The 14,649-nt window shown below is 33.6% G+C and overlaps 2 protein-coding genes across 2 annotated transcripts in view; both read right to left on the bottom strand.

Moving 5' to 3' along the window:
- LOC147069135 (E3 ubiquitin-protein ligase RNF13-like) overlaps positions 1-14,649 on the bottom strand; it is a 538,012-nt gene that overhangs the window by 52,707 nt on the left and 470,656 nt on the right. The window lies entirely within an intron of this gene.
- Positions 9,902-14,649, bottom strand: part of LOC147069137 (inactive ubiquitin carboxyl-terminal hydrolase MINDY-4B) — a 79,603-nt gene continuing 74,855 nt past the window's right edge. Inside the window, exons 10-11 of the mRNA XM_085951607.1 lie at positions 11,536-11,670; positions 9,902-9,968 (exon numbers count right to left, since the gene is read on the bottom strand). Coding sequence (XP_085807733.1) covers positions 9,902-9,968; positions 11,536-11,670 — 202 coding nt within the window. The remainder of the gene's footprint in view (positions 9,969-11,535; positions 11,671-14,649) is intronic.

Here is a 14,649-nt window from a genome sequence, read left to right as displayed (position 1 = left end):
TTTATGCAAACCTATATTAAATTTCATATTTTGTGCGTATAATTACTATGTATAATTAGTCTATAAAATATTTCTAAGGAATTGTTTAAAGAGTGTTTATGTGTGCCAGCATAGTGTATTTTGTTTGATATTATAATAAGTATCTTGAAAATGCAAATTTTACGCAAAACTATATTAAATTTAGTGAATTGTGCTATTGATTGTGTACATAAATCATTTTTTGAGACAGGATGAAATAAAATTCCAAAGTATATGAAATAATCATTTTTTTTATTGCTTTCATATTTCACAAGAACATTCAAATATTCTAATATTAACATAGAGTAACAGAATCATAGTTTTGATTTTTAAGTATGTGTCCGATGCATATCGGCGTCAAGATATGAAAACCTCATAACTTCACAGTTTTTTTACTTATTTTATTTTTGATGAGCTATTGAGGCGTCTTAACTCATGTGGTATTTATTTATAGTTACTGATAGATACTTCGCTGCCTTATTTCCAGGATATTCTACATCACATTTTTTAGCAAAATGGCTTTTTGATTGATTCGAAGTGACATAGAACAACCTGGAACTGATAAGATACTTGATAGATATCAACACGCTCTATCGTCTGGTAAAACAAGCGTCGTCAAATTCATTATAATTCCTCCGTAATTTTATGATATCACTACGTGTTAAGTCGATATTGAATATATTATTACTGGAAAAACGCTATAAATAACTATAACGCTTTTGTAAATCAATATCTATACTGGCAAAACACGATAAGTCAACTAAAGATTATTTGCCAGTAGAGATTGGCGCGTGTTCGCATTGACCAAGTCATATTGGGCGGTCATTTAAGTTTAAGACAATGCCTGTGTATAGTTTGGTATGTCGTGGAACTAGTACTAAAAAATTGTTTTTTATTTGTATTAATAAAGTACACTGATATTAAATCGCCATGATTTAAATAATGTGAACATTCCTGTAATTGTAATATTTAACCATTTATGTACCTATTTTGGTTTTCATAAATAAATTTTTTGATAAATAAATGGTTTTATACAAATACAAACATCTTTTTTCATAATTGTTGAAATATCCGACAAACTGTTTTTATATTCCCACATTAATTCCAAATTTCTGCTGGACAAAGACGCTATGTGATGCCATTTTATAAACAAACAAGTAAAACTATGTGTTAATATAACAGAAAAGGTTCACTGTTACATCCTTAATCGTAATCATAAACCATTGATGAATCATATAAACTAGTTGTCCTAACAATTTGTGGTTGATTGTATTTAACCTTTAATCCTAGAAGCCAGTTATCCATAAAGATTACAATGGAATTTATGATTCGCTATTTACATGGATATTTTTTATCCAATTTTGCTTAACCAGATGGCTGCCAAGAACGTCTTAAGACGCGCACTTTTCCGAGAACGCCTTGGACGTACCGCTTTAAACGGGATTTCACTAATGTAAATCAATTATTTTAAACATACAAATATGTTGAACACACAACGGCGTATATTGGGAATATCGTCACACACTCAGAATTGAAACAGTATCCGTTTAAATACATTTTTAAAAAGATATATTTAGAAAGTTTTATTTTGGTACTATTGGTCACACGTTCGATTGGTTTTTTCGGCCCTATTTATGCATGGGGCTTGTTCACATTCATTAAGAGTATAGCCAATAGGTTCCCTACCATCATCAAACAGATTTTCAATATATGTCTTCCAACGAGTCAGCTTCTTTTCTATATCTAATATAATACGCCCATTTTCGTCTTTCAAGATAGTTGATGAGGTTCCTTTCGTAATTCCCAATGTTTCCTTTATCTTCTTGTGCATATTAAAGGAATCATATTTTCGTTGGAGATTTTCAATTTCTTTGCATTGGTCGGACATTCATTCTTCTTTAGCTGTACGAATTTTACTTTTTATGGTATTATGAATTCTCCTATATTGAGTTTCATTTTTATTTTTCCATTTTCTTCTTTCGTCCATTAAAGACAGAATCTCATCTGTCATCCATTTTTGCTTCTTAGCTGTTCTTTTATATTCTAATTGATTATTAGATATGGAGGAGAACACATCTTTTATCCTGTCCCACTTGTCTGTTATGTCAGAGGATGTAATGACTGAAGTTTTTATTCTTCTATAACATCATCATCTTTGTCGGCAGTTGGAGCGTACACCTGTATTATATTAACACTAGCTGACCCGGCGAACTTCGTACCGCCTCAGAATCAATAATCTTGTGTTAACTTATTAGCTGCATTAAATTCCGTTTTTTATTAAGTTAAAATGAATTAAGTTCAATAAGTTTGCCAAAATCAAATCAAAATGAAATAGATTACATAGTTTTGGTTGGTTCAGATTTCGAAGCATAATGATTACCGAGCCAACCTTCAGTTGTAAATATGTCGGTTTTTCAGTCGTTTGAAGGTTTAATGGCAACGGTTTATCGCTTTGGCAAATCGAAAAGAAACTGGTCAATGTTGTCGCTGGAGGTGTTTCAGCACGTTGAGCAACATTCGATGCGTTAAAATAAACTCGTTGACCATTCTCCAGATGCACCGCCAAATGTACAGCAGTGGGATGACGTTCATGAATGGGGAATGGGGAATGAGAAAATACGCCAAATCACTTCATTGCAGCTCATATATCGACCAACTTGATAGTGCTTGATTTCATCGTTGGTATTGGGAGTTTGAACGCCAAAAACCACAATATCGCTGCCATTGGTGACATATTTGCAGATGTATTTGATGGACTTCACTGAATTGCAAAACTCTACGTTGCAATGCGCCTTGAATGTTTTGGAAAGAAGTGGCGAATACGGAACAATCCAAGTGTTGTCAACCACGATATCGTTTCCTTTCACTTTCGTTGTGATAGTTCTACCGTTATCATCAGGTGATCGACGCCGATACAGTGGATAACCATCGTTGGCGGTGATAGTCTCCGCCGTCAAATTTCGTGGATAACGCTTGGAACACTTGCCGTCGACCATGCACGGTGATTGGGGGCTGATGGCGCCACACGGTCCGTGAATCATGTTAGTACTTACAACATTATGCAGGTCTGGATTGGTTTCGGGATCAGGAATCTCGGCACATATGATGTCATCTATTTGGTCTGGTCGAATTCTTTCGACTAACCAAATAAGAAAGTGTGCATGCGGCAAGCCTCGTTTTTTTACCGAATTCTGACTGCGGGACTTCCATTTTGGGGGCGTAAAATAACCTAAAATATGTTAATAACATCATATTTAATCAGTATTTACCCGTCAACGTTGCGATATAAAACGTACGTAGATAATTAAAAGAAAGAAACGTCTCCATTATTAGAATATTCAATACAAGATACAACAATATTTTACAGACAAACTATTACAAAATCACAATAAACACCTCCTTAAATGAGAATTGAAACACGAAATAATAATTTTAGCGGTAATATGTAGTAATAAATGGTAAATGTATAACAATTTATTAACAGCTTTCTCCAATATTACGTATGATACGAATTGAAAATCTGACGTTTATTATGTCAAACGGAAAGTTGCGAGCGCCTCTACCGTCGAAGCATGTGTACTACCAAAGCCTGGCCTAGTGACATCCAGCGGTCGACTTTTAATATGCTACGGTTGAAGCAAGTTGTGCAATAGTTGTGCAACTGGTCACTTGTGCTAAATTCATGAATCGCCCTCCAGGCAACACAGTGAAACAAATTCTCTTCAGAGTTGAATTGAGAGAATAATTTCGGAATTATGGAACGGTGGGATCAACTTTATCTAAACACTTGTTTATATTTTAACTGAGTTTATTAGAATGTAATATTATTATGATCAAATTTCAATCAAATTTATTTATTTTACATATAATGAACATAACAAATTAGAAATTCAAAGCGTTCACGACATGACATAAAATAAGTGTTAATAATTTAAAAAAAATTAAAATACCGAGAAGTGTTAGCTAATAATACAATAGGTAATGAAATAAGAAATAAAATAAGAAAAGAAATAAAATAAAATAACAAAAATAACAAAGTAAAAGTAGATGGAACCACACGGAGTGAACTTTGATAGACCCTATCTTAAAAACTTATAAAACAACGTCCACCCAAATTCACCCTCACGTAAGTGGAATATATAAATATCCGAAGCGATTTTATTGAACATGGTTATTGCCCTCCCAATTGGCATTACTAATGGCAGGTTAGTTCTGCACCGTGGGAGAACAAACAACGGATGCCCTCGATTCCTAAGGTAATTATCAGAGACACACAAGCCAACACCACCAAGAATGGCAGAGTTCACATTTACGCCGCGTATAAGTCTGAAAAAATATGTAGCTAAATAGAGATCCCTTCTAAATTTTAAGCTACAGTATGTAAGCATCCCTAAGATAAAATCAGTTGGATAGAGCCACGGATAATATCCATACAGCCGAAAGTAAAGGAGTCTCAAAAATTTCTCTTTGACTCTCTCCACCATAAGGCCGTACTTTAACTGATGCGGGTCCCAAACGATAGACCCACTCTCAAGTCTGCTTCTAACTAATGAGTAGAGAATTAGAGAATTTTTAGTACCGTAACATCCGAAAAGACCCGGGAAGTACGCAAGACAAAGCCCAACATCTTTAGCACCTTTTTATGATAAATTGGTAACAGTGGCGAAAGAGTAAGCTGTTATTATCCTTCATAAATAGTGCACACCAAACTTTGACCCCACGATGGCCGCGCGGTTTAAACGTCGGCCTATAGCGTCGTGGGTCCAAGGTTCGAATTCTGGGTCTGGTTAGTTCACATATTGTTTTTCAATTTGAGTATGATCCTAACAGGTTGACATCTATTTCTCGTGAAAACTTAATCTGTTAATACAAACCTCCACTCTGTGGAGACCCATATGATCTTTTTAGATCGAGCATGGTCAAAGAAGCAACTTTGTCAACCAGACGTATTTGTTTTCATTGAACTAAGACTACAGTGTGTAGATAATGTTTATTAGTTTTTAAAACTTCATTAAACCCTGCGTTCATTTTCTGGAGGCCCATAATAATATTATAAACCTATTGAGATCGGATATGGACAAAAGAAGAAGTTATTTAAAAGTAAACGCTGACATATTTATGAAGATAATCCCTTTGACTAGAACCATTATACCAATACTTTTTAACTCTTTTACAATATTCTATTAAACACTACAACATACCATTAAATCCAATAACACTAGTGTAGTTAGTAATATAATTTAATCAATAATTACAGGCTTTGAGAAAATCACATAAATATATTACTTATACGAGTATCGAATAAGAACGTTTTGGATAAAAGGCCAGCGCCTTACGCACTTGACTTCGAGAACTGAACGTCACCTGTTCGACATGACCATATATGGTGGAGAGAAGTGCAGAATTTAAACCATCTTCTGTTCGAATATCCTGAAATGTGTAGGAAAGAGAAGAGTTGCTCAAATTTGTCCAACCAGCTATTGGCCACATCAGGTTGTCTGACTTGGTCACCTATCATTTGGCTGAATTCAAAGGACTTCATATATAGCATAATTATAACTTAACTCATTTGCTGCTGACTAGATAATTACTTTTTAATTACCACTCTTAAAATGCACGTTAATTACATCGATCGGCCGCCTGGTCATTACGCGCCAGGTGCATCTTCAGCGTCCAAAGTATTAACACGTTAAAATACTCACCCGTATGCATATTGTTAAACACTACTTTGCAAGGCAGACGTAGTTTTTGCGACTGTATTGATGTAGCTTTTGGTAACCAAATTTCAACTTCGCCCATACAGACTACAATGCCAAACACTACATATCGAATATCAATAGATCGTAGTAGGCTTTGGAGTGGCCGGCACATTCCGTATTTTTTTGTTCTTACTGCGAAATGGATACTTAATTATTCCTGAATATAATAGAGGTCTTCATAGGTTATATTTAAACATTTTAGTAGTAAACGGATAGAGGCCAAAATAACATACTTAGCTATTTTACTTATTTGTGTTGTAGTTGTAACATGTAGGTAGTAAAGTAGGGTTTGGCAAAACGCCACCCAGAGAGTGATCTTATTCCTATGGTAATAGATTCTGGGGTTTCCACCACGTGTACTTCTTCTTTCTTTCTTCGACGTTACGGGCTCGTTGCAGAGGCCCTTTATCAAAAGATATGTGTTAGTAATAACTAGTTTTAGTGTAGATATATGAATGCAAACGTCGTTCTAAGAATGCTAAAAGGAATTCAATAAGCTAAGAGCAAACGTTGCTCAAAGTTATATGTCAATCGTTACGACCAGAGAAGAATTACACGTGGTGGAAACCCAAAAATCTATTAATAAAAAACAACCGTGAAAGTCTCAAACGGGACTAATACCTATGTGTATATTTTTTTAAATATCTATTTTTAAGTGTTTCAAAGTAATCATCATAGGGAGCGGGTGATAGTCGATGTTCTTGAAAGGAACATGCGGTTTTGAACTAAGCCGTCAATGACATTGAGCTACTTTACAAGCTGTTTGTTGGCGAATTTAAAAGCGGGCAATTCAGCTACTGCAATTGTGATGATGACAGACAAAACTTTCTATTCGCTGAGAAGCCACAAGTCAGCGACTATTTTGACAGAACGTAGTTTTTGTTTTACCGATAGGTTGCAACTACGCTCTACTGCGTAGACGCAGTATCACACTCCGGCGTGTAGCGTGTAAAGTTGACCGGCTTTCAACTTTTCTCGATAGATTGTTTACAATCTGCTTCTTAGCTTGTTCGATGATGACACTGGGCGACTTTACAGGCAAATTGTAAAATCGCCAACAAGCAGCTCGTAAAGTAACTCAATGTCATTGACGCTTAAGTAAAAGAAATGATTCCATGAAAAATATAAAAAATATTTTTTTTAAGCATCCAAAAATACACAGTAATTTTCGTACAGTTAAAATTTAAATGCTTCTTCAATGGCAAGGAAGTATCAATACGATTAAAACGCTTTTAAAAAATGAAAAATTTATTGAAAAAGAGAGAATCCAAAAGTTGTCCCCAATACAATATTTTTAAATAATCTAATTGGGATATTTTTATCGCTAAAAAGTTATTTCTGTTGGCCTTTTTTTCTTGTGAAAAGGAAAATCCGCAGCCTGAGGGAAATTGTCATTAGTCGATCGGGAAATATTAAATTCTTTGACTCAGTGGTTTTTAAAACTGTGGAAAAAATAATATTATATAACTTTACATTGATAGTAATTCATTAGTACGCCTTTTTACTACGATTTATTTTGTTTTGAGTTTCATAATATGAACATCATTTTTATGACGTATTCTTTGATCCCTAATCTGGCTTATTACTTCACTTCTGCTCTTAAAGCATTTTTCCCTGCTCTCACCTGATAAAGCTTCCAATCCCAATATTCTGGAAAATTTGAATTTTTATGCACCCGTCAATTAAATGCGTGGTCACAGCCAAAGCCTACTTTGGGTGAAAGCTGTTTCCTCATGTCAGGCTCACCAGGCACCAATAGCGAGGGTTATGCGGCTAGTCAATGTACTCCCTAGAGATGTAGACATTTTTAGCAAAGGCATTATGTATTCTGTTCTTTAAATTCTATTTTATTGTTAAAGTTTTTTTTTAATTATTGTTGTTTTTTTATTTTATTTCTTTTCTATTATTTTTTTCCTTTGTTTTTTTCTCTACCTTGTTTTTTTTCTAGTTGATTTATTTGTACTTTTTATTATAAATGTTATGCTGTGAACGTCTTGAATTAATAATTTATTCTGTACTCAATATGTCTTTTTTTAAATAAATAAATTATTATCATCAGCCAATGTCGATATACTGTTGGACGAATGCCTCCACTAGATCCATACACTCTTCTAAGTAACTAGTTCTTCAAGAGGCGACAAACTTTGTTATTTTTTTCAAGACGTACTCTGCAGGCATCAAACGAAGAGACTTCGAGCAATACACTGGACTTGCCAGTTTCTTACCGGTCATGGTAATTTTGACGCGAATCTCCAGGGGTTTCACGTGTGCTCAATGACCACCAAGACGTTAAACACGTTATCTGGGATTGCCCGCTTATGAATTCTGAGTGAGCAAAGCTATTTGCCAGGGTCCGTTCTTACATGACCCAATTATTGGCAACACAAACACAATATCAACCGAGGTCCACTTTAAGGCGTTTGAAAATATTTGCAGCGTCGTATGAAGGGCAAGTTAATCGGATTCCCACTTCCTCCGGAGAGTAATCGAATTGAAATCTTAATATTCAGTATGCGAGTACAGATGACATTTAACGTTACCGAGACTAGCAGTGACAATCCAACACTTTCATTTTCTGTCTAAGCTCTTTTTTTAAGCACCGCGTGGTTGTTACATCAATCCCCTGCGGCTCCATATCAGGATAGTAGATTGAGCTTGTAAAACCTTTCAGGTACGTTTTAAGCGGCCCTGCATATCCACAGCTATACATACATGACGGGAGAGATGAGGAACCTTAAATAATCATAGTTGTTCGTAGCCACGTACATACACCAAACTTTATGAGTTTTTCTATCCAGCTAGTTTTAGGGCATTCTTAACGTTGTTCAGTGCATCTTGGATGACTTTGTCCACTCGCTGAGCAACATGCTTAGCCCATCACTATTTTATCGACTTAGCAGCCTCTATCACATCAACACCAATGTTAAATATTTCACCGCTAAAGACGCACCAAGCGCGTGGCCATTAGATATAATACTTTCACTGCTGACGAGTTAATTACAACATTTAAAGATCATGCTAATTGCTACACGCAAGGCGTGTCTTTAGCAGTGACCGAATTGTGGTAATTAACTAGTCAGCAGTGAATGATTTAACCACGACCATGCAAGTACGCTAGAAAAACAATCTAGTGGCAAAACAAAAATATATATATATGTACATACCGTTGTCTTCCACTCGGCCACTCCTTGTCGAGAATGGGAGAGAATCGAGTGCTGAAAGAGTAAACATTTTATGGGAAAGACATTAAAATAACACGGAGATAATTTGTGTAACATCCCGGTTTATTCGGACAATTTAATAGTAAAATAGAGTTATTAAACGATACAACATTATAAAGATCAAACTGATTATAATAATATAGTGGTAAAAATATTTTAATTAAGCAAACTTGTCTCAACTGTGAACAGAATCCGTCCTAATGCATGGAAAATAAGAATTTTACAAACAATCTTGTAATAAGGATGGGTCATTATGGTAAAAAAGAAAGCATTTTTTACTCAAATAGCTAAATATATACAATTTTTACTCCGCTCAGAATATGATTAAATAAAAATTATTACTATACAACGGGGGCATATTATTAATAACTACAAATTGGTGATGCTAGTTACAATAACAATGAATGGTAGAAGACAGGATAAAAAGAGTTGGGAATCAAAGAAAATAAGAGTTAGTGGAAAACAGTTGTGGAGCATAAATACGGTGTGTATTATTTAAAGTTCTATTAATACTAAAACAACCATAATAATTGCCAAATGCATATCGATATTGACCAAAGGTATTGGATGAATTCTTGTTCTGCCTGATGAACCCTTTGTTGGTTTCCCTATCGAATTCTCTGAAGTAAGTTTCAGTTAGTATTAATTCTCATTTTCTATGCAAGCTCAATAAACTGTTGCTCTATCTTTTCACAGTATTTATTTATATTAAAATTTGTTGACTAGATATTCTTTTTATTCCACATATTTTACTATTTCTATAGATAGACAACGATTGTCTTCAAGATATTTGAATTCAACTAATATTTAAATACTAAATTACACTGCATTATCGAAAGTATCAACACTTATTATTGATTTTATTCCGGCTACAGTTTGAGAGCTCTGTCCTTCAAGAAGCGTTTAATTAACCGCTGTTTCTCCAACATAGGGCGTTTGTCCCGTCCAAGTTATCTTAGCGTCTTGCCATCTGAAATGAAAGGAAAAAATAATAATTACTGAAATAATTTTAAGAGAGATTCTTTTACATTGATAACTAATTAAATTTTTCGATTTAATTTTTTTTTATCGATTATAATACCTACTTTATAAAAACCGTTCCATTAAATAATAATATTGCGCTTGTGATCATGAATTGAAGTTTCCGTTTAACTCTTCATGATTTGTGGAATAATACCCTAGTGGTGGAACTTAGTCTCACCATTCCTCAAACGGGTATATCCTCCTTCAACCCGAGGTTTGCTGCACCACCCAACCACCGCAATCCATTCCTCCAAACTTGTCTCCAACCAATGGGGTTTTCATAAAAAAAAACATGACCAGCTCTTTGTAGTCAAGAAATTTTGATGCTTTGTATTATGTAGTAGGTATTTCCCAATTTTTTTTAACTTCGTGGCATAATCCATCTTCATTAGCATTCTTTCAAGTCTCAAAAGATCGCTTTTAGAATTTTTACTGGCAACTCAAAGTTATGATCCTATCCGAGAAACTCAGCGTTATTTCTAATAAACCATTTCTTTTATTCAACAAATAATTCACAATATTTTAGAATGTAATATTCCATATATTGAACATACATAACTTGAGAACACCTCAAATGTATAATACCTGATAGAAAAAATCACATTTGAAAAAAATCCGAGGCCTGGCGGGATTTGAACCCATATATCCACCAGTATCGCGCCAATATGCATGAGAGTCTTTAGACAATTAAGGCTGAAATCTAGGCTGTACGCAAACATTTATATTATTACTGCTATCACTACAACGAGCCAAGAGGTCAAACGACAGTAGTTTAGTTAATAATATAAGTGAAACAAAAACTCCCAGACTTTGAGAAAATCACATAAAATTTGTGACCTCATCGGGTATCAAGCCCGGAGCCCCCGTATGAACCACCAAACGCTGAGACCCCGCTCGTCTATCGATCCTTCCACCGTAAGAAAATGTAGAACCTCGTTGATGAGGTATACCTGCGCGGGGTATAGATGGGTATACATACATAAAAACGCAACCAGAGACGGCGTTAATGGGCGGTATTTTTAAGCTAGGTACTGATCTATCCATGACTAAGCTGCTTTAATTTGAGGAGTTTCACTTTCGTTATGTGTTTGGCAAGCCATTAAAAATGTAATTAGTACCTAAATCTTTTTTATTAGTATAATTTCTGGAAAAAATATTTTTGTTTGTATACCTACTAATAATATATGACATTTTATTTTACTTTATAATAGATTCACAAGAGAGATTGATATTGAAGAGAGATATTGACTTGCCAACATTTAAAATAAATGAAAACTGCCGTTTTTGTTTCTAAAGTCTTCAATTGTGATAATTGATCATAGATCATAGAGTAACAGTCTGTTGGATAGATGAACTGATATGAAAATCAAGTGGGTGGCAATAAAAGATAACGCACTGAGAAAGGTAGAGATAGCCAGCAAGGAAGGTCTTTCATCTAACAGTGGATCGATTTTGGTTGAGATAATGATGATGATAATACTGTACGTTATATATGATTAACTTAAAATATTCACTTGGAATGTATAAGCTTTTCCAGTGGCGTAGCATTAATGTCGTCTTTCGGGATGCCCCCACCCTCGTTGAGGCCACGTGTGTCGACCGTGAGAGTCACGTGGCAGCCGCCGCACGTGTAGTACTGTAGCTCGAATCTGGAAATTCAATTCAAATCGTTTTTCACGGCACGTTGAACGTGTCACGCGCGTTTCTGATTTCGTTAATTTGCCGGTGGTAATAATGATCATTGCATTATGCTGTGTCGACTCGATTTGCTGGCATTTGATTTTGAATTGAATCATCTAGCATTAAACACGCTTTGACTTAACAGCGTGTGACGATACAATAGTATAAACAACAATATAAACATCACATTATTAATAATAATATTAATATTTTAAGAATATTAAATTTATTGTATTTGCCGTAGGCAGTCTAATAACTAAAATGATACTTTTATTTCAAGTCTTATACGTCACCACGGTCGTTTCTAGAAATGACATCCTCCCCCCGCATTTACTTTCCCTACTACTACATTCCCCGCAACAATATTTATATATTTATTTATTTATTTAGAAAGAGTATTACGGCATTACAGCGATTGGCCAATTCACCATAATACATAATTTATAGAAAATTATAAAAAAAATACTTAATTAAAAAATAAAAACCAGTATAACAAGAAAGTAGAAAAGACACTATATGCTTATGTGGATATTAGAGTAAAATGATAAATACAATTATAAATCTAACCTATTTAACACGTCCACAAACATGACATAGTTAATAAAAAACAAATCAACCTTAATGGTGCCATCAAATAAGTTTAATCGCACGATACACAGCATCATGAAACATCACATCTGTTCTGCGACGAGGTATCATGAAGACCGTAGTGTTACGAGTAGGGAATCCAATCCCGAGACAAAATTTTTATCCCGGGATTTTTTCCATAGTTAATATAAAATTTTTATATAATTATACAAATAACATTAATAAAATCTGTCAAAAATAAATCTCGTATAATTTATACTATTTAACACATTTATTGTTAATATTGTGTACGTTCAATCTTGGAAATACATAAGTTTAATGGAGTGTAATATTGTAATATAAATAATAATGTGAAAGTAAAGCAGTTTTATTTATTTATGAAAAGATAACAAATAAAATACAATTTCAATTAATATAAAAAATAACATATTGTGTTAAAAAAAATTAAAGTTTCAAGTAATTAAAACATTATTCTGAATAATATGCCCGAAGTTATGTCCAAAATAGCATTTTCTGGTAGTGCGTAATGGTTTACTTTCTATAAAAAGAAGACAGCTTAAGTGTAAATGGCTGAAACTAAATGTTTCTTGATTAATTTATTCTATTTCTTAAATTCCCTTTACGTTTATGTGAAATTTTTAATTTATGTTAAACTATTTACAAATCTGAACGATTTTCATTTATAAAATTTCGTAAAATCAATATTGTGTTTAGTGTTTACATAATACATCATATGAGATTGCTGTTTCTGATAGTAAAGACTTAATGAGTGGATTAGCAAGATTTAAAGTAGTAAAGCAAATCATGGTGCATGGCTTTTCTCCTTCATAAATCTAATTAGTCAGCCAAATATGAAATTGCCGTAAAACGTATGAGATCATGGTGGAATTACTTTGTTAAAAGTGCGAAGCATTGTTTTTCCAATCTTTCTCATTTTTATTAATGTATGTAAAAAAATTAAATGAATTGACAACTTACACATGGGTAATAAATCAAACCTCATTCAAACTCAGTTTAATTCTAATGTAGTTATTTGTTATTAAAAGTATTTTTTCTGTTATATTTTCGTTTTTATTTTATTTTCCATAAAAATTGATAAAAATCAATCCCTAAAGTTTCGGGATTATGTTTACCAATCCCGGGATTCATAGGTATCGAACATAGTACGAGATCCCGGGATCCCGGGATTGGAATCCCTAGTTACGAGTGATATTGGTGGGAACATAAAAAACAATATTTGCCAGTATATACGGATTGTAAATGAAATGAATGAATAAATATGTGATAAAAAATATCGTTTGATGTTCTTTTAACATTGAAATGCCGAAATCTATGTGGAAGCAGACATATGGGGCATTATTTCGAATGCAGAATTGCGAGGAGGAGAAACATAAAAGAAAGCTTTTAATTTTTCTCAAAAGTGCCTAGCGGCACGTTTCTTTACCACAAATAAAGCGATTAATGCATCGGAAAATTTAAAAGGGGCCTTCGAATAGTGAAAACCAGCCTCAAGTTTAAAAAGTTATATTGAAATAAAAAAAATAGATGTGCATTTCTCAAAAACTGAGTATAAAACAAATAATGCATAATGTAAAATAAAAAAATTATAATGTATAAATTTAATAAATATTAAAAAAGTAAAAGAAATATTGGCTCGTGCAGGATTTGAACCTACAACCTCCGGTTTTACTTAGTTTGGCGCTCTAACCTATTGAGCTAACGAGCCGACGCGAAGAATTGAGTATTTTTTTGTTATAAATTGAATAAAATGAATCATCACTTCTTGATGGCCTAGGCCAGGGTTTCTCAACCGGTCGATGGCGAAGCAAAATTTGGTCGACCCAAGAACGAATGTGAATTTTAAAAATAATGATTTTCATATTTTAAAATTACAAACATAGATGAGAATTCTTAAAAACGAAGATTCTTATAATTACGAATATTATATCAGTATATTAAAAGAATTATTGGGTCAATGGGTACTGACATTAATGAGATTCATAAAATTTGCATTTTCTTATTCTTTAAATGTGAATTAAAATAATGTCTAGCTCAAGCCTAGCTCAACCCGTCGTAATATTTTTTTCAAAAATTACGTTGCTTTGATACAATTCAAATCTTCTGATATATGGAAAGTACTTAATTCAACAAAATACGTATATAACATATAATAGGGCGTAGGTATATCTTCGAATTTTATCATATTTTGAAAGTACATAATATTTAAATAAATCTTTATTTTTTTATATGAAATTTATTAAGGCTATACCTAAGTTGAGGCATGGTCTAAAAAGATCGTGGCTAGGCGATGCGCGGATTGTGCAAATGACGCATGCCGAAAGAAATATAATCTGTCATAT

Source organism: Rhyacophila brunnea, unplaced genomic scaffold (assembly GCF_057557595.1).
Source record: "Rhyacophila brunnea isolate RB1 unplaced genomic scaffold, BYU_Rbru_1.0 scaffold_24, whole genome shotgun sequence".
Lineage (NCBI taxonomy): Eukaryota > Metazoa > Arthropoda > Insecta > Trichoptera > Rhyacophilidae > Rhyacophila > Rhyacophila brunnea.
Note: the sequence above shows the minus strand (reverse complement) of the source record. Positions and strands in the feature narration are given on the sequence as shown.